The sequence below is a fragment of the Orussus abietinus genome, unplaced genomic scaffold (assembly GCF_000612105.2).
Source record: "Orussus abietinus isolate OABI.00-Male unplaced genomic scaffold, Oabi_2.0 scaffold50, whole genome shotgun sequence".
NCBI lineage: Eukaryota > Metazoa > Arthropoda > Insecta > Hymenoptera > Orussidae > Orussus > Orussus abietinus.
In genome coordinates, this window is record NW_019394232.1 from 60,770 (window position 1) to 82,352 (window position 21,583).

The window sequence follows — 21,583 nt, forward strand, 5'->3', positions numbered from 1 at the left end:
ATATCGAGCTTCGATGCCTCGGTGCCGGTTTCCCCCATGTATTATTTATGTCATTTGCAGCGTCACGTAGGATCCGCGCCATTTCCGCCGCGACGTCGACTCGCCTCGAGCTTTTCTCTTCTTTCCGCCCCGAGGTCGCCCTTTCTGTCACTTATCGGCCCGTTTATTTCCGCTCGATTGTTTCTCGGCTCGGTATTTCCCTGAATTAAAATCCCTGAACGTCACGACTTCGTTTCAAGGTTTTCAAGATTTTTTTTCTATGGCTTTTACAATGGCCGGAATTATTTTAGAGAGAAATTTCGAGGGACAGAATATTTTGTGAAAATATACATGGATCGAAGGTGCATCGAGCTAAACGGAATAAACTAAAAGGACGGACGGGAGTATTCTCGACTATTTTATTCCGCGATCGAGCCTTCATTTTCTTTATCTCCATTTTACTCATTTTATTCCGAGGGAGAAGTCGAAGTTGTCGAGTTCTCTCGCGAAATCCTTCGCGTTGGACGCTCGAGTAAATATCGAAGTAAATTCGTAACTAAACGTTGAGGTGTCTCGAAACGCTATTTTATCGGCACATTGGTCCCATTGTTGAACAGCGAGCAATAAAGCTCCCCCGAGCTTCGCTCACTCCGAATTCTTTCCTCGTTCCGGATGGAATTAACACCCGAGGTGCCTTCGATTCTTTCCCCTCGTTATGTCCAATATTTCCTCTGCTGCAACACTCGAGGTGTCAGCTCGGCGACTTATATTGCCAGAGAGAAAAGTGTGAGGAACTTCGGGCCGAAAGAAAAGAAAGATGGCGAACGAATTGGCACTCGTTTGTCGGGAAAGAGGAAACTCGAGGAAAGCTCTCGGTGCCACTTGTTATAAATAATTTCCCCTGCTTCGTGCAATTATCTACATTAAATCCATGCTTTTCTCTTATGCCAGTTTCTTTTTCCAACTCGCGTATGAATATCATGAATTTCTTGTTTCTCCCTTTTCTCGTTTCCCCCTAGCTACGTTTCTAGACCTTCACTTCGTGTTAAAATTGTCGTTACGTCTCTTTTCTCGATAACTATTTTTCGGTTCTTCTGGTTTGGAGTTTTTCTAAGACGTGGATTTAATTTCTTCGGGATATTGCAAGGAGGTGTGAAGATTTAAAATGGCTGCCCCCCGAAGAGAAACCACGTGGAGAGGAAAGTCCCCGATGTGTCATCGTAATCCTAAATCCTGATCAATTTTTCACCCGGCTCGGAAAAGGAGTAAAAACGGAATCGCGGACAAAAAGAGACATCCTAAGGATGAAATATACGAGTCGACGTGAGCTCGTCCTTTTTTTTTTCCTTTTCGAACGCCTTTCCACCTCTTTTTCGCTCCCCAAATCCTGCTACCCTTTGCGTTTATTAAATCTCTCCTCTAATAGCTGAAAATACCACGGATTCAATTGTTACATGATGGTGTTCGGGACACGATATTGTATGCAAGAAATTCATATGGCGGCAAATGTCATACAAAATGTGGGGATATCGCGTTATCGATAACACGAGCTCTTGGAATTATTCGACCATTCGGATCGCTGAATTATTCACCGCGTCGCGACGCGGAATTCTCGGCTAGGATGTCCAAACGAATGGTAGGGAAATTTCGTCGAGCCGAAGATTCGCAACTTCTCGAACCGCGGGAAGTATGCGGCGAAACGGTAGTAAACTTCCTGAATTTTAAATTAAACCGCAGCCGGTGAACACCTCGGCGAGTTTCCTTTTGAAGGAGAGCGATTTCGCGTAATACCGACGTCGAGTGCCTTTCTGATTTTCTATATTAATATATTTTCTATATAAATATATTAATAAACTCCACATATCGCGAGAGGTGATAGGAATTAAAGATGCAGGAATAATTGTGTTAGACTTAGCGCTGATAATATTTCTCGAAGCGCAGAAAAGCGAAACCGATAAGGTAGGGGAGAGACAAATGCTAGAGGTATGGATTTGTTTATTGAATGCGTATACAAGGGTGAAAGGAATAATAGCAACTGAAAATACATTCTAAGATGGGAGCAAAGGAAATCCTTTGGTGCATTTCCTTTTCCTTCGCCTGGAGCAGCCACCGGGCTCGAAATGCGAAACGTTCCCCTGGAGCTCGTGCGAGGCGAGCCAGGAATCTTTTCAGGAAATCTCGGAACGATTGACGGTCCCGCTGGAAAACTCGAGACTTCTCTACGTCGACGGTTCTTTCCTCTCTGGAATAAGCTGTCCTAAATAATTCCAAAATGCCCACTCACCGATCATTACACCTCGAGTGCAGGGCGCGTACTGAGCCGAAACGTTACCGCCACCTGCGCAGGTGCTGAAAACGTCAAAGAAGTTCATACCGAAAAATCCACCCTCGAACATTCGCTCTAGTCCCTAAGTAAACGTTTCCCCTATGTTCATACCAATGTATACATTTTTTGTCGCTAAATCCCCTGGAAGGCGAGAAGAAATTCTGAATCGGGCATTTTCAGACTTACGACCGCGGATTATTTTTTGCGGGTTAGTTCTGAGGGAGGCGGCTCGGAAACGTCCATTTCTGCGGTGGGAACGCGGTTTCGCTGCAAACGGTGGTGCAAGGGTGGTGCAGGGGTGCAAGTGCCGGTGCAAAGATGGTGCAGGTACAAGCAGGGCTTATTCACGCAGGCCGCTTTCCAATCGCGCGGGAACGAACGCCTGCATTAGCTGGATGGATGCGGGTCGGGGTGCTGGTACGCGATGTTGGCGCACCTGGAAGCCCTCTTAGCGCCACCGGCGGGATTTTCCCGAACTTGTCGTCGCCAGACGAGGGGCGCGCCATTGCCCGCCTCGAGGGCGCCGAGTCTCTACACGGAAAGGAGGGAGTGAGATCCAAAAGGGTGGCGGGGAAAATCGAGGACTCTTTGGCTGCTAGTCACCCACCTCCACTCGTCATCCCTGCACCGAAACAGCCGCCAGTCTCTAAAAGGACCCACGACAAAAAAAAAGTAACCTTACAAATCACGTCATTTCAACATTGACGTTGAATTTCTAATTTTAGTTGACACTTGCGTAACATAACCTCGAATCAATCGACGAAGTCTACGAGGCGTTTCAACGTTATTCCCTATTCACGTGGTAAAGTTTCAAACTGATCGGTAAATCCACTCGGGAGAAAAGTTTTATGAACATAACCTGTACGATGCCACTTTCACTAAATTCATGACTTAACTTTTGACGGACGTTAATTTAATAATTTTGACTTAATCGCGATCGAAGTGCCGATGAAGCTCGCTGTCTCCCTCTTTTTTCCGTTGTGTACTTTATCGAGATGCAGGAGTAAGCCATGACGCTTTCGTTATTCCAAGTGATCACGTTAGATTCCGTGTCGAGGGAGCGTTTCCGGGGAGAGTTTGTCGATTTATTCCCACGGAGTACATTTATCGGCGCGACACGCGGATAAGGTTTCCCCAGAGCTAATGGCAGATCATAAACTGTCATTTGTTGCCCTCTTATTAGGCCCGATACGTAACCGAAGACCGAGGAGAGGATAACGATCGATTGTACGTTTTAGAGCCGCCGCGACGCGTTTACACCGCATTTGCATGCCTCGGCTCTGCCGACCTAATTGATTAAACTGCTCCTGAAACTTGCCCGTGTTCCCAGAACACTTTTTCCCTCCTCGGCATTACTCGACACGAGAACTGGAGCACGGGAGTTATTTTTATCCCGCGGAGCATCGAAGGTGCCGGAATTCTATCGAAATTTCCCCGTTCCCTGTTTAATGTTTAACCGTCATAATTCATGTGCACTTCCCTCGGTAATTATTTTCCCTCCCGATGGGAATGAATGATTTAGCTCGATCGGCGCATACGATTACCGCCGGTGTAGACATATTTTACGCGTTTCGATGAATTATTAGGTTCGGATGTGATATTAATTATTCCACGGTGGAAAAGTGTGGGAGGGTCGGAAAATATTCTCTCATTAATTTGGAGTGTGCGAAAGGGAATTTATCGTGAGGTTAAATGTGGATCAGTTGCGAATGTACAATTATTGGGTTCGATAGTCGGGTCCCTTTTTTAAGGGGATGTGAATTTGGCCAAATCTGAAATTTCATGGGTGTCGGGACTTTCCTTGTGGACCCTGTTTTCACGTTGGAAAATTTCAAACGATTGGGTTCACTCAGTTTGGAGGAAAGTGGGATTAACGAGACCTTGACGCCACTTTCGTGCCAATTTTAGGAATTTTCTGGTATTAAGGGCTGTTAATTGTTCGAGTTGAGGACATCCCGAAAGACGGATGAACTCTTGCGAGTTCAAAGCCGCGTTCTCATGCCTGTAATAATTAGTGGGGGTAAATAAACGATTCCATGCAGAGTTTAATGCAAACCAAGTTTCCGGGAGTGACTGTTTGCGTGGCCTCCTGCACACCCCAATCCAGTCGACGTAAACGCGCAGGTGTAAACAGGGCTAAGAACCGTTCCGCAGTTTCCTCGGGAATGTACTCAAGACCAACATCTAAGGACAGATTCCAAACTCCAGGTTCGAAACATGTCCGAAAACGACCATTACTGCGTACATGGATGCACCATTAAGGTGGCTGCACTCCGGAGGAAAACTCGTTGCAATAAATCCCTACAGTCCTACCCTAACCGATTTAAGGTGGCGTCAAAGTGGTCCTAAGGAACGTCTTTATAAAACTTTTCTCCAAATTGGATGTACCGGACTTGCGAAAATTGCTAATAGTCGATTGTCAGACTGATTTTGCTGGCTGACTAGATAAGTGGAAATAAAAAGAGCAGATTTAAATTCTTGGCGGGTAACGTGTCAGAAAATAACTATCTATCCCCAATTGACCAGTTAGGGTGCTTTCTTCTGGTCAATTAAATCTGTGCCCGTGGTTTTCCCTCGTGAATAGCGTGATCCGTCGAGCTCGGCTTGTGAGAAATGAGGAAGTTTAACCGACACGCACACGAAAGAAATCCGACAAGGTTTGTCGGAAAATCCTGACCACTTTTCTTCTACCCAAAGATTCGGCACCAGATTCGTGCATTGATTTATCCTAAATGCAATTATTGCAATTATTTGATAAAAAATTAAATTTCCTCGGTGTAAGGACCTTTCTTAGGATCTTCCTAGTCAAGTTGTAGAGTTTGAAACGATTCGGTATAATTATCTAGCAGAAAAGTTGATTGTCGCCGATGTCACCTTAATGATCCCGAGGGGCGACTTGGCTTCGCGATTCGATAAAAATTCGGGATTTGATCCGGCGGGCAAATATTAAAAAAGCAAACCCATCCGGCACACCGAACGACCTCTTCGGATTATAGCCAGCCATGTGGATATATCGAAATCGTATATCGATAACCTCCACCGGGAGACAGATCCCATGATCCGGCGTTTCAATATCCAGAGGAACTGTCGCCGCCGTAAATTCACTCGCAGGAAATGAATATCCAGGCTACCGGATGCTGAGCGGCTCCGTTAGAAATCAAAAACCCAACTTCAACTTCAATACATCAAAGTTAAACTCCCCCGAAGACAGAATTGCCGAAATTCCTAAAATGGCACGGCTCGAAAGAACAATAGCTTCCGGTAGAAGGACTTCCTTTTGTTTAGACTTTTTGGCGATTCTTCACCTGGCGAGAGTAACATTTCTCGAGGAGACTTCACTTGGGAAGATAGTAGAGATCCGGAAGTTGATAGGGTGGAAAGTCACTTTTTAACCCCCTTAACATCACGGATAGGAGATATCGCTCGGGCCTGGGAGAAGAGGAGGTATAAAGTTGGAAAGCTCCGCTTCTCTCCGCATAGTCTTTATCAGAGCTCGTCTCGCACGTTCGCACCTCGCAATCCCCCGGAACTTTGATCCTTCGGAAGCCCTTCGGAAATCAATCGAATCAGATTGAATCTTCCTGACCCATCGCTTCGTGCACCAGAAGGTATTTTCCCTCGGCGCCGTTTGTTAATCCGAAAAATATATACCGACCTTTGCGAGAGTTACTCGACGAACTTTTGCCTCGTGGTTTACCTTCGGACCCTTAAAAAAAATAGAAAAAGAAAAAGAAAATCCCTCGCCAATTTTTCCACATTCCCTGCAGAATAAGCCTATCATAATTTGATGCCAAACACGTGTACAAACACTTAACGACCATTTCAATTCCAATATGAAATTTCAGCAAATTCAATCCTATCTCGGAATGGCCGGAATTTCTACGTATCGTTAAAGCGCGCGTTAATTGCAATTACCGTCACAGTCCCACTTATGGCGTCGTTCCCCCTGAATTACTTTTTCCAGAAAGCCGACCGTTAACGAGGAAGAATGGCCGCCATACACGAGAGACGAGCCGCAGTATTACATTTTCGATGCCGAAAAAAGTGGCCTCGGCAAAGGACCCCGAACAACGGCCTGCGTGTTCTGGAACGAGTTCCTGCCTCGGCTGAAAGGTGTGCCAGGTGAGTGAACTATCCTATAAGTACGGCATGTACGTATGCCACGATCCTACGACCTCGTGTAATGCGATTCTCCGAGGTCGGAAGTAGAAACTCCCCTGAACGACCCTCCTTACCCCATTTCCCATGTGTTCCTCCCACCTCCTCGAGACTTCCTTTCCGAAGCTCGTGGGAAAGTGTAAAATAAAATGCCCTGCACTCTGGGGATACGAAGCGTTAAGGGGATATGAAAGCGCCACGAGGGGTCAATCGTTTCTGCAACTTTTCCGCAAATTGGGTGCACCGAATCGTCTCAAACTTTGTAACATAGATGTGGAGGTCCCTCGGGTGGTTTCAATGCCCCTGAGATTCATTTTTTAGAAAAATTAAATTCCATAAGTGTCAGGACTATCTTTAGGACCTTCATACCCACGTGGTAAAGTTGCGAACGATGCTGCACATCTGAACGGGAATCAGACTTTTTCAGACGCCACTCTGGTTGGTCATTAAAAAAATGTTCATTCGATTGAATTTACGTCGCGCATAAATTTCAACGTTTAATGGGGGTTAATTAATGCATTGGTGTTTCTTATCGTGGGGGGGAATTCTCGCGAAATCTTGAGAAAGGAAGTCGTTTGTCCGGGAATCGCGGGATTCATTGCATTCGTCCCTCACGGGCGTGTAGTAAATTCTTCTTTCACATCCAGACGTTTCTGGAGCATTAGACTCCTCATAAATGAAGGCCCTCGCCCTCGTCTTACTTCCTGCACCCTTTTCTCTCACGGCTTCATTTTTTACGGAGAAAAATCGCCGCGTCTCCGGAAGACCGAAAAAAATAAATAAAACTCCGTCCACTTTGCATTCACCGAGAAAACTCCGCTTTTCGAGTCTCAGTCTTCGAATGGGATTTTATGCGCATATCAACTCAAAAGTGAAGAAATGTGTATTAATATTTTTACTCGGGTCAAAATGACTCGAAAGTCCTCATTAAAAAGAAATCCTTAGAAAATCGGACCCACATTCTTTTTTTTTTTTTAAATCGCAGGTCATTCAGGTAAACTCCCACCTTTGTCATTTGCATTCTAATTCTTTTATCTCCCAAGCCGTGTAAACTGATTCGCGCGTTTGTCGAGTTAACGTTATCGTTGCGCACAAACGTACGTGGAGGGAATCGAATGTTCGTGCACAGTTGATAGTAGGTTGGATTTTCCGAACACGCATTCGTGTGTGCAAACGATCGGCCACGTGTGTGGTCAAACTTGTGCGCGATTGATCGTGTTAACAATGGACCATGTCCACAACTAGTGTGTACCCTGGACAGGGTACACTTCCCTCTACCTCCATTTTCCCTCCTCTTCGTCTCTTTTCTTCGATGACCACCCAGGTGTACCTACAACCACCCTGTGCGGTAATAACACAGGTATGCGCATGACTAATCGCGTTAATAATTAATAACGTCCACGAACGAAGTAACTCCGTCTCGTCGCATCCACCCCTCGAAGACCGTCTTATTGATTATTTAATTCGCTATTAAACCGATCGCGGTTAATTTCTTAACAATTTTTTACCGCCACTCGGGGGTGCGATCATCGCCCATCTCCATCGTTGCACATCTCCCATAGTCGTTCCTCTCTGCCTCGTGATATTTTTTTAACTGGATACTCAGTTTCCACCGTAAACCCACGGGGAAATTGATATTAAGTATTCCTTAATGAACCATGCACATTAATTTCCATTCTAATTATAAAAGAGTTCGTGGTTCCACGGCAACGTGGGCGAGAGATTTTTTCATGATGTATTTTGCAGACCCATCGACAAGGATCGGGATGTTTTTTTATTAGACGTTTCATCTCCACCGTGAAACCGGGAAGAAGTGCCGTTAAATATTGTTTAATAAACCGTGAGCATTAATTAAAAAAAAAATTAGATTCACAGTGAAATTCTATCTATGCACGTGGGCGATATCGATGCATAACGCAGGGTGGTTGTATGGCGGAGCAGATCTCTCATTAATCCGCATCATCGACGGTGATGTTGCATCCTGATGCACGGTTGCATTACATCAACGCATTCGCCAGAGTCGTAGATCATTGTTCCCCGGCTTAAAGGGAAATTCCGTATATGGCGAGGGCCTTTCGGGATTCGCTGTGTCGGTGCGGAGGCTCTTAATTAAGTTCGAACCCCGTTGTTTAGGAGCATATGACTTAGATTTAGGGTTATCAAACGGAGATGTATATCGCTTCAAATTGTAAATGGAAATTAACACCCTGGAGGTGGTTGCGCTATGTGCGCGCCGCGAGCAGGAAATTATTCTTCGAGGTTAGGTTCGTAGGAATGGCGGTCGCTTCTGCAAATCCAAACTCGGACACTTATTTTCTTGTTCCTCGTTAATCCGACCCACTTGCCGAGTCCTGTGAAACGCATGAAAGGTTGTTGCACAATCGACGTCTAGGGCAGGTGACGTGCCGATAATCGGATTTCCATTGTACATATCCCGGGCGTTATGAGCGTTCGATATCTCGGAACATTATGCGCGGGCCCCGAGCCTCGCTCTGTTGGATAATTCGATATTTTTGTTTGCACGCCATGTCGCCCGTTAATTGATATTAGTTTAGCGGAGGCGCCGCGGAATATTCCGCATGATTCGCTCGGAATCCTTTTGGGCGATCGAAGCTCCAACGCCGGACGGTCTGTTAAATTCCCGGATACTCTGGTCGCGTTTGCGCTCCATTTTCGATACGCTGGTGTTAGAGGATTCATATTTAAGAATAGTATGACCTAAAAAGTGTTGCATCCTTAATTTCCAGACCCATCACCGGAGGCATGCAGTGGGGTAGTGGCGTCGAGCGTTTCTTCGGGAGCGAAGAGTCCACGGGGGTACATAACCTCTATCGTGCTGGTCTCGCTGCTGGTCGTTCCAGGAATTTTGTAGGCCTTCAGGATTCGAACAGATCTGTCGGCTTGCGTGCCAGGAATTTGACAAAAAGAGAGAGAGGGAACATGGCCTAGCACCTTTTCTCGCGTATAGAGAGCTCCAGGGCCCAGAATTGAATTTCTCAGTCAGGCGATCGATTCCTGGATAGCTGGGGAAGACCGAAAGCCTAGAAATTGCGACGATTCGATGGTCTACCAGGAATTAGGATAATTCGTTCTTGCTTTCTAATCCTGTCCGGCGCGAAATTCTAGGACTTGCGTCGACTGATGGGGAAATGGATGTGGTCCATCCATATGGTGATGGTGAGCTTATGTCTAGGTATTTATGCGGATTTTAGGGAGACTAGAAACTGGAGATTGAGCAGGACGGTGGTCAAAAAAATTCCGGGGCAGGGTATGAAGAGGGATTTTTAAATCCGGCTTCGTTTTGGAAAATTCGAGGGCAAATTGAAAATTCACAGCTCAGCTGACTGGGCGACGGAATGACTCTTCTGCCATGAATGACGTTCATCCTTTTGGTAAACCTTCCACCGGAGAGTACTCTTTACTACCGCATACGTTACAGTGACTGATGCATTCTGTCGCCAGCTCGTTTTTCTGACACACACAACTGTAATTATTTTCCTTGGCAGAAAAGCCAGGTGGCGTAATGCATTGCACTCACCGATATAAACGGGCTGGTAGAAAGTACTTGTCTACCGCCTTTTTTTTTTTTCGTTCCCACGTCGACACTAATTGTCTGAAGTTGGACGAGATCCCATTACTAGACATGGCCTTGCAGTTAGAATATCGATCATGAGTACACGTATTGGATATCCACGTTAAACATAATTAAAAAGAAATGAATTATTGGTAAATATTTTTAACAGGGTAATTATCGAAAGGATGTTTCGTCGAGTGAATGTTAAAATGGGAAATCCTTTCCTGATTCTAGTCTCCGTCAAAATTAGCATCTCCGAATCGGTGGTGTTCATTACCACAGCTAATTACGAAGGAATGATCTAGACCCTTAGGATTTACGACGAAGCTCACGTTAGGATCTATCGATCTTGCTTTCTAACGTGCATAGAAACGAGATTTTAAGCTGCCGAGAGACATAGCCCTAAGAATAGGGAAACGAACGTATTTCCTCGCTGCTGTTTAACGATAGAGCTTGGGTAGACCTCGATGGGCATTGAAAGTAGCAAAAGCTCTTAACTTCCATAAACTAAAATTGAATAACCATCTCCTGGCACCACAACTCTCGAATTTAATTACTGACTTTGCATCTCCATCACATACCCACGTATAGAATTGGGCCTTCGGCCATTATTAAATACTAAGCCGGCATTTTGAATAAAATTTGATTTTAATTCTGCAGGTTATCGCGTGAATAAAAATAACGAAAAAAATAAAAAAAAAGTCATTTCAGTTCCTTCGTGCAGAATAAATATTTTCTCGGTACTGAAAGTCCGAAATTGCGAAAAGCTGCTTTCAATCCCCATACGAGCCTCGAAGGAGGTCGAGGTGCAGGAGTGATTCGTTAAAAAATTCCAAAATAGTGTTTTAAGAGATGTGACTCGATTAAGAGATGTATATACATATGTATCTATGCGATTATGGTGTACGATGTCACGTGGACATGGTCTATGGGGAGTAAATCGCAAGCAAGTTGGACATGTATGGAAAGACGTGCGGAAGTTCGGAACTCCCATTAACTAATTTTCCATATATTTGGCCGACTTACCTGTCGCAAAGCACCCAGTGTAATTTACTCCGCGGTATATAAGGTATTAAAAAAATATTATGTAGGCCTCCTAGCGAGTTAAGGGTGTAAAGGCTCATTTTTATGGCGCTACGTCGCGGGTTTAAAGAAATTATATCGAGGCGCGTTTTTGTTCGCTGCGTGGAGAGCTAGGACGTTTCGATATTGACTTAAGATCGACTAATTCACCCTAGGTACTTAAAAACTTCATTACGCCCGAGAATTAATTTCTTCACTGGCTAGGATACTGTTATGACAGTCCGGTAATAGTATGCGCATATCTGAATTATTAAATGAAAACGCAAACAATCCGAAAGGTGAATCAATCTTTCTTTGGTCGGCAAGATGGCGCCCTTCCTTTCTATACGTCGAAAAAGATTTAAATAACGACCAATCGACGTTTGTTTATAACGCAGCTTCCTTCCGAAGTGAAACTAGGAAGGGATCGCTTAATCCTAATTGTTAACCGCACATTGGGCGTCGAAGAAAAAAAAGAAAAAAAAATAATAACACGGCGCTCGTGACGAAGGGGAGGTCGAGAATTTTCAAGAGATTGTTGCTAAAGGTTCAACGAGTGTTGAGGGAAAGAAATGAAAAAGATAAACGAAGCAAACCCCGTTCTCCGGCACGCGAAATCACAAATCGCGCCGTAACGTGAATCTTCCATTTGGTACATATCACCTCTATACATATATACATAAATATAAATATAAAGATACAGATAATTATAAATATATCATGCGAGTGAATATATATATACATTAATGTACTAACGGTAGTATTGTAAACGTAGTGCGACATCGTTGCCACATTAGCGCCGGGCAAATGTTATTAACTATTTGCGCGATGTCTGAGACACATAGGAAGGAGACTTCGGTATTTTGATTAACGACACAAAGGGAAAATTATTTTCTACGAAATTATTCTAGGCTCTAAATAATTGCGATCCCCTCCCGCTTAGAGCTCGGAATTCCCGAAGGCGTCGCGGCGTCATTAATTAAAAAAAAAAAAACATTAAGACGATGGGAGAGAGTCTCATCTGTTAAGTCGAACGAAACTTTTCTCCAAATTGCTTTCGAAAAAAAATCGATCGAACAACTCGGGGCGATTTTTCTTCTCCTTTCCGAGCCGTGAGAACGGAAAAAGGACGCGACTCGAAACTAGGACCGATTTCGAGCGCCATTGCAAAAGTACGCGAGAAACTCAACAATTCCGTTCTTCCACTCTGCGAGCATTTCCGAACGTTTCGAAGGTGCGCCTTGTTTGAATTTTCATGGCTCCATCAATAAAATATAAGTTTCGATCCGCATGGGGAGCTTCGTAGTCCACTTTCGGGTCGATCGCGTGTCTCTGCCAGGACAAAGAGGGACTCCCACTTCCTGGGTAATTTTTAATCATTTCCTCCGTGATTGTCCTGACAACAATTAAATGTTTATTCTTTATATTCCCGGGGAGATCGCGCGCGACGACTTGGGGAATTCCGAAAACCAGAAGGGAGGGGATATATATATAAATAAATACGTGTATACATATTATACATAAATTGGTGGGCGTTGCTCGTAAGCTTTCTAGAGTAATTATGCACACGCGCGCGACAAGCTTTTCGTTAGTCCTAGGAAGCATGTTCTCACATATCATTGGCATAGGCCGTAAATCTCATGTATGATTAACGGGCAATGCGTAGAATTAATGGTAATTAGTGCCTCGGCGGTACGAAAAACTGGCGGCCATGTTCGCTCGTCGGGCGCGACCTACTACGTTAGTCATCGCATCATCCTGACCAGTCCTTCGTTAATCCCCGATCGTATTCGACTCCCGTTTACAGAGAGGATGAAACAATTGCGAGCGACTATCCGTTCGATAGATTTTCACGATCCAAATTCGAGGCGTTATTTTTCTATACGGGCACACGTTCGTTAATGCAACCCGAGTTTTTCGCGCTGCGCCGCTGCGATCGTTACCCACTCCGCCATATTGGATTTCTTGGGTTTTATTGTTAAACCTCAACTTAACGATATATCTTGAGAGGTTTTCTTGGTTCTAATCTCTTTTTGTAGAAATATTGGAGTAATGGGAAATTTTATGAGGGCCTTTTTTGCAGCGATTGTTGACGCATGTATTTCCAATGAAATAGAGCGGATTATTGGTAATCTGATAATCCTGTCGAGGGGAGGTCAAAGAGTCGAATTTAGGATCGTATTTCTCAGTTTAACCGGTTGTTTCATGCAAATTACCGAACGAGTCAAACGATAACCTCTAAGAGCGGGAATTTTGGAAATGTACCGAGACTGCTTGAAATGACTCACTGGTTGCAAGTAATTTGCAAAATTTGAATTCATGAGACCGATTGCAGTCGACGATAACCCATCGCCAAAACCAACCATTAACGTGGTGATATACAATCCCCGATTGTTTTTGAAATTGCAGTACCAGAGTAATCGAATTTTCTGCTCATTGATTTCTCAACGAGCGGTAATATGGCTGAATGGGTTATTACATACGGAAAGATGCAATTAATTCTACCTCTTGCGCTAAAATGGTCTCGCTACAGGAATCGAGATGAATTCTGGAGGCCTAATTAATTACCAAGAATAAAATTAAAAATACCCCAAAGAGGAGATTAAACGGATTTAAATCGGGGGCAATTTCAGATATCGGATTCTTTAACTCGTCCAAATTTCCCCGAAGAATCGTCAATGAGTAAAATGGTCTCGCTACAGGAATCAAGGTGTAATCCCCTCGCGAGGGTTCGGATTTGCCGTGGCGTTGCATTAAAGTGCACTTTCCCGATCGATTGCTACACCCGTTACACAAGTGGTGGGAAAATGCGAGAGCCTCCGCGTTTACGACGGAAAAGCTTTTACGATTCTCGCGAGGATATCGCCGTTGATTGAATTATACGATCGCGAGCAAAACCTGCTCTTTCAATTCGGCGGGCCCAATGGCGTCCCTCCAGACCTCCGACTCGATAAATCCGATATATATCGAAGCCTGTATAGGGCATGACACCTCGCGCGAGCTTTTCATCTCGCCGTTTGCTAAATTCCTTTGGAGCCCTCCAAATCGCTCGCTTAAAGGTCCGCCGAACGGATCGATCCCTCGAACGAGGAATATCGCGCCGCCATCATTAATACTCCTCCGCAAGTTTGGCTCTTTCATTTTCCCTCTGGCTCGATATATCGACGGTGGCTCTCGATTCTCACCTCGCGGGTCAAATTACTCTCCGAAGTCCTCCAGATACCGAGCGAGTGTTAAAAATTAGTATAACAGTCGTGGATTGGCAAGCGACGCCATCTTGGTTTGCCGAGAGATCAATATTCCTCCGCAAGGTTTCACTCTTCTCTTTACCTACGCTCTCGATTTATCGAGGATTACTCTTGATTATCACCTCCTGGTTTAAAAGTGTTTCTCGAAGTCTCGTATATACCTTGGAAAGTAATAATCGACGGGAATAAGCGTGAAAAGTTTGCGCAGTCTCTGGTATCGAGACGCCGCCATCTTGCTTTCCCAGGAGACGTCTTGCGGCTCCACAAATCCCGGGATATTCCCTCGAAAAATTCATCGAAAATTCTCTTTCCCGTCTATTAGACGAGCTTTATTGGATTTCCTTTGAAAACGCGAGGAGCTCTCGAAGCTCTTGGCAAAAACTCCCGCGAAAAGAATACGTTTTAACTTTAAAGTCAAAGCCACCCTTTGGAGCTGCGAGGATTTAACGAGGACGAAACGGTCAAATCGATTCTGACACTCCTCGATTAATTCCCGCCATCCCTTGTTGGTTTTTTTAGTAATTTTTTTAATAATTTTACATTGTTTATGGAGATGGGTAACGAATTGTTGTCGGCGTGGCTCTAGTGTTCCTCACGACTCCTTCTCTTCAAAGTCAATGTAGAATATAGCGATGTACCTTAAGATTACCTAGAGTCTGTAATAAACTGTACATATATATATACATAATATATATATTCGCAGACACTCGCACGCACATAGGCACACCTTATAAATAAATAAATATCCCAGCGATCTGTGCTTTGGCTTGTGCCGTTCTTCGTGATATTAACATTGCAAAAATGAAATTCGTTGTCAAGTCAATATACATGCCTACGTTAGGTTACCGGGAGTCGAGTAAATAAACAATTGCGTACGTGTTAACAATGTGCGCTTTCAAAATGACGAGACGTGAAACGCCATGTAGGAGCGCACTTCGTGTATGTACCGCACTGTATATAGAGTGCAATTGCGAATTTTCGACTGCAAATTAGTATCCGAAGCTACTTTTCGACCAGAGGTTGCAAGAATCGATTAGTCGATCGATCACCACAGAGCTTATCGTAGAATCCCGTGGGATGCAAAGGTGGAAAACGCTTTCTCGATATCATTTTCCTTTCTATGCTTTTTCCATTATTCCGATTTTCTCACTAAATCCAGGTAGTGGGTCGTTCGTGTCAGATGAAGCTTCTGAAATTATCCATTTTGACAATTTCATATTTCTTCAATATCTTCCGATTAGTTTTCATTAACGCCTGATCTGATGCGTAAATTAATTGAAAGTACAGGAAATAATTCGACGGGCAGTTTTGCAACAATCACAGGGTGCATACATTTCTTTCGGAAAAAGATGTGAACAATCGAAATATCTCGAAGCCATCGGCCCACGATCGATTAATTATTGAAATTATTTAATTTTTCAATTTCGCGTCGAATCATTTGCACGAGTAATTCACGGTCGGGACCACTTCGCGTCGCGTATGCCACGTAACAATATACTTAGTCAATTATTAAGTCGATCCTCGTATTGAAACAATGGAGATTTTCACATTGGTAGAATCTTGCGCCTCTCTCGCGGTGATAAAAAAATCCCGGATTGTTTCTCGCGGTGATAAACAATCACGGATTGTCTCTCGAGTCGTCCGAGTATGACGTAAAAAGATATTCCACTTATTGTTCGGTCATAATCGTTAAAGTGAGTACCGATGAGTTATACAAGATTGGAATACTTTTTTGCCTCGTATCGACAAGTACCTCGTTTCGCCAAAATTGCCTCGAGAGAGAGTGAGCAATAAACAAAAATAAAAGCTGAACAATCGCGCATGATTCTTCTCGTCTCTAAATATTAATTGTCCAATCGTTGTCATTCGTCCAATGTTTGGAAAACAAGCCGAGAAGAGATAATTGTCAATTGACGGAAATATCGAAAGCGTAAATTGAATTTCTACGTTTGCAAAATACATCAGACGTGACTGCATTTTAATTTAATATTTACACTGAACATTAACAGTGCAATTAACATTGCTCCTTTGCCGCGGTAACTGTACATACATATGCAATGCATAAACAATGGTATTAAGTCAATATTGCTCCGCATCGCTGCTTGAAGTAAGAGAAAAATATTTTTGTACCTCATGCGATGCTTCATTCCGATGCAACAAAATATCGATCCACTGGATTTACGCATTCTTTTTATTAATTATTTCCTCCGCCAGACATTAAGGCGACGTGGAAGTGGCGTCCAATAGGTCATAAACGCCGGATGCACTTTCACACCCCCTTAATCTAAAAAGACATTATCCGCATTTAATTTGAAGACATACGGTGCAGGGCGAAGGTTAAAAAAAAAATCATAATTCTTCGTAAGACGAATAAAACGATCGGACAATTTTGAAGCGGAGCGAGAAGCGTGTCTTTGCTACATACTTTCAATTAGTACCGAAGCGTCTTATAGTAATGTAGATATGTACGTTTACGCTACCACCTTTCCACTCATTACCTTCCCCATGATCGATTTTCTACCCGACGAATACGAATTAAACGTTACAATCAATCAGTGTGTATGGAGTATGCTTAAACGTGTATCGTACCATTATTTATTGTAAATATGATATACAAGAAGTCGCACTTGGTGCACCTCGACGAAATCACGATATGGTACTTTTTAAGAAGAGCGGTATTACCCTATAAGGACAGACGTGTATTTTCGACACGCTCGTACATTTGAGGACCCTCTAAGTACTCTCTTTGCTTAAAAAAAAAAAAATATTAAGTGTTCATTAAACGCCTCTACTATAATTATTTTGGCCAGACGGAAATTATTTCTACATCGAAGTGATACATAAAATTACATTCAACGGTGGATTAATCTTGGGAATATTATTAATAACAAGTACTTTGTCGGTCCAGAAAGGTACTCGCGTGTACGGGACTCTAGGTGCCTGTATTTATAAGGTAAGGGTAACCAGAAACTCTAACTTAGGGCAGGAATTACGTAAAACTAATGGATTTAAAGGAAGAAAAGGAATAAGAAAAAGAAAAAAGAGCAAGCCAGTCGCATTTCGCCTCAGATCCGACCTTTAGTAACTCTTGCTAATTAGCGAAATAGCGAGTACGTCATCGGTGTGCTACACAATGGAATATCTCACTCGAGGTTTGCTTTCGCTTTTAACCGAAAGACGAGACAAAAGTGTATTACGTTAAATGTTGTTAGGTTATATGGAAGAATACTATAAATGTTACCGTTATATGTAATTATTATCTGGGGCTAGCTAAGAGATATGACTGTAGTTATCATGAAATAAATTATACGATGATTACTACGAGATTCTATCAGACACTTTGCGGTATGGCCATAACCGCAATTAGATAAATATCAAACGACTGAATTTATGGAATCTCCCTTGGATTAATTATTTCTATTAAAACAAACGTAAATGTTAACTCTGGCCACTGCGCGTCGGTGAAAACCTAATCTATATGTTCCATTCTTATCACAGGCGAGGAATCCTTCCGAGGTATGAAAACGGATATATGGAAATGTCGCGAGTTATTTGCAAGAAGATATTTCCTATCTACATTCTGGGAATACTCCATTCGAGAGTTTAAGCGGAGGAAATCCTTGCAGAGGAAAGGAAATCCCTCGAGTCGTAAATGCAAATGCAAATGCATTTTTCCTGCAACCCGACCTCCCCACGTGTGACGAAGCTTTTTAAAAAGCTTCCTCGAGTATCTTGGAATAAGCTTCCCTGAATCGAATTAATCAAACTTACCCTTAATTACGAGAAATAAATCCGAGTATCGTGCGAAGCCGCTTAATCCGTTCCCCCGCCGCCATCTTGGATTTCACGGGCTAGTAATGAAATCCTAATAACGAAACGTAATCATGAAAATTAAACAAAATGCCGATCTACTGCCCTGAAGACGTTTATCGCGTTTACAAGCCAATTCTAAAGGAAATCGCCAAAGTTGTAACTAATTAACCGTGATAGGAAATCCCAACGCGGTTAAACTGAATTTTTCAGGATTTCGCGTGGTTTTCACCGAAGCACGCGCGGTTTAAAGCCGCGATGCCGAACACGAAGGAGTTTCCTGTACGTCCGTTAGAAATGGCGAAGAATTCGCCGTACAAAGTCGAACTAGGTTAATGGAGTTAGCATCGCACAAGAGCAGACTGCAATACGTTGCATCGAAGGCACGCTCACTTCCGTGTCACGTGTTACTTCGTACAAAATTTCGAATTGTCAAAAGAAACCGGAGAAAGACTCGATTTGACATCCCTGAAAATAATTCCTCGCGTTAAAAAAATATTTCGGGAAAAATAGTTCACGTGTTACTTCGTACGTTTTGCGCTTTTGTTCCCTTTGCGGAATTGGAATGGGGTGCAAAAAGTGGGGGACGGGGACTGAGGATATGCAAATGAAGGGACGATTACGGTAACGATTACGGTTTGTAGACAGGAGAGAGGGTAAATAGTGGTTGCACCGCTTTCATTAGGCGAAGTGTTCCGGTGACGGAGTCGACTCGTGATCGAGCTCGTTCTCCTATCGAAAGCTCCGCTTTGAATAATGCTAATTCGAAATACCGCTAATTCGATCGCCAGTAAATGACTAATCGATGTAACCCATTAGTGTTTATCCGGTAGTCTGGCGTGATTTACATCAGAGCGAGCTCGACGAGGTGTCGCCGCTAATTACCCGGTAAAACACCGTCATTGTTCAAATCGGAACTTCAGCAGTCTCCTCCCGTGTAAACGTCTTTAACGAATTTACAGATAAATCGCGTAAGAGTAACCTTAGGTCCAGGCCGATCAAAAAAAATGATACGCCGCATTAAATTTTTCTACAACTCTGAAACAATAGTTTTATAATGATATGATGTAGCGAGAAACGGGAGAAATCTCGTAATCCTCGATACGATCGGTTAAACTACACATGGCAAAACATGATTGACGTAATTTGACATTTGTCTACAAACGCGTGAAGCATCTAACTATCCCAGGAGGCTTCCATAAACCGTTTGCATCCCCAAAATTGCGTTTTGAAGGACTCGAGCATTCGACAATCGAGCTGCCGTGCATTCGGGACAATTACCAAGTGAATTGTTGTCCGTTCACCCAAATGGCACTCTGCCAATCAATGATTTGCCCGAATGGACCGATGAACATGAATTCGGAACAATGACGGTGTATCTCGGTTTAAAGTATCTCAACCCTTGATCAGCTGACTCGAATAATGGTCAACGCTGTTATTGTCAATTGGTGACCAAACGATGGGATAACGGATGATAAGGAGGTCGGACCTCTTTCAAAGAGCTGATAGAAATGTAGATTTCACGTCGATGCATCCATTCTTCGGCATGAAAAGCCTAGAACATGGCAATGATGTATTAGATACGTATATTTTACGTATTTCGCTCGTACCGAAGGGTGTTGTATTGTATTTTGCAATGGAAAACATTGCTATTTGCAGAAAATCCGAGCAAACACTCGGCGAACCCGAAAAATGGAGCCTGTCGATTGGATTTCTAGATCCATCACTGTAGATCAATCATCCTCGTTTTATTGACATTTCCCGCAAGTTTTCCCCTCTCTACATAGGAAATTTTTAACGAAGTAACATCGTTAGTTAAGATGGAATACGGAGTTGTTCCGCAATTTGGATAGGCTCGGGAATGAATTTTTTACAATCACGCGAACCGTACGTTAGTTAACAATGTAACATTGCTTGACATTGTTTTATTTATGAAAATCGTGATACAATTAAATAAGGATCTCTTGTTTGCAGCAGTTTAAAGTCTTCGCGTTAAATGGGATTTATTTATCCTGCCACAGAAATCGTTTCGACCTGATTTATCTCTCGAAAGCCGGAATCGATACTTAACTCGGGAAACGAAAGGGCATGCATATGTCCAGATTAGAACCGCGACTTGTTTCCTTATTTGGGTCAATTGGTACGCCGCATCGATCTTCCGAAATTAACTTCCACGACAGATTGGTCTTTCGAAGTTGCAGTAAATATGTCGCAGCTGTGCGCAATCTGCTGCCAGGAGAACTGTATCAACAATCAGAGCACCGTTGAATATGGATGAAATTGTAAGCAATGTTGGGCTTGAGATTGCACTAGGGAGCAATTAACGCGGCTGAAAAGTTCCTCCTTGATAAACGGACTCAAACCGTACATTTCTGCGAACGGTAATATAAATATTAACGCGTTCCATGAAGCTTCACGTGTCCAAATTTAATTATCAAGAGTCAAAAACATGTATAAACATTAATGATATAAAATCCCCTGGACGGGAGCAACCGGCTTTACATCCCTGCCGCAAGTGTTGCCGACTCGCAGGGGCCGCAGCTCGGAATCGCGTTTGAAATTTAAATTAAACGATAAAAAATTAAGAGTGTAGATAACAATTATTTAGTTCAGCCTCAAAATACCGAAAATGGGGTAATTAGGCGTTTAATATTCACTCTTGATTCCTGTAATGTGGAATTAGTAAAACGGGCTTTATTATTCCGGTACCGAGGTTACGTTCTCCTAGTTTCTGTTGGCTTTTTTCGGAGCGGTGTATTTGCGAGGAGGGGTTTATTCCCTAGGGGCGAATCCCCCATGAATATTCGGCAGATTTCCGGCACCATAATGTACAGTTTAGAACCGATCCAGTTGCATCCTAAAGCCCTAGTAACCGGTCAGTACCAATACTATTAACCCGTAATTGGTACTAATTGCAATGCAGGAGTACGCCTGTAGGGCCGTCCCACTTGACCTGGAGTTGCAAATTGCCATCTCGTTGTCATTAGCGAGATACTGCTTTCCTTTCCGTCTTTATTACGCGTATTATTCCATAATTATTTCATAACACGGCCGTACAGAAACGCGGTTGAGTGCCGCGCCATTTTTCCCATTTCTTTATTCGTTTACGGTTGAACATTTGGCAAACTCCGTTATCGCTAATTAAATATATCTCTGCGACGTCCTTTATTCTATCCGCGAAGTTGGGGTGGAATTTAATATTTCGTTCGAATCGCTGTCAAAGTAGTTCCAATTAAATGACAATTCCGCAACTTTTGTCCGGGAGCACCTCCGTTAATTAGAGGCGAGAAGCAACGGCATAAAGTTGCATTCGTTATCGCCCGAAGACGTTAACTCCTCCGAGTTTGCATTTCCATGAGGTTTCAGAAATAGCCCTAGCGCCATTACGGATTACGGGTTAAATTACTGGAGTTTGTTGATGCGATT

At 43.3% G+C, this 21,583-nt stretch overlaps 1 protein-coding gene across 1 annotated transcript in view; it reads left to right on the top strand.

Annotated features, from left to right (window-relative positions):
• LOC105703003 (acetylcholinesterase) overlaps nucleotides 1–17,668 on the top strand; it is a 71,875-nt gene extending 54,207 nt beyond the window's left edge. Inside the window, exons 5-6 of the mRNA XM_012431044.1 lie at nucleotides 6,270–6,427; nucleotides 9,211–17,668. Of these exons, the coding sequence (XP_012286467.1) occupies nucleotides 6,270–6,427; nucleotides 9,211–9,335 (283 nt within the window). The 3' untranslated portion in view covers nucleotides 9,336–17,668. The remainder of the gene's footprint in view (nucleotides 1–6,269; nucleotides 6,428–9,210) is intronic.
• The last annotated feature ends 3,915 nt before the right edge of the window (nucleotides 17,669–21,583 follow it).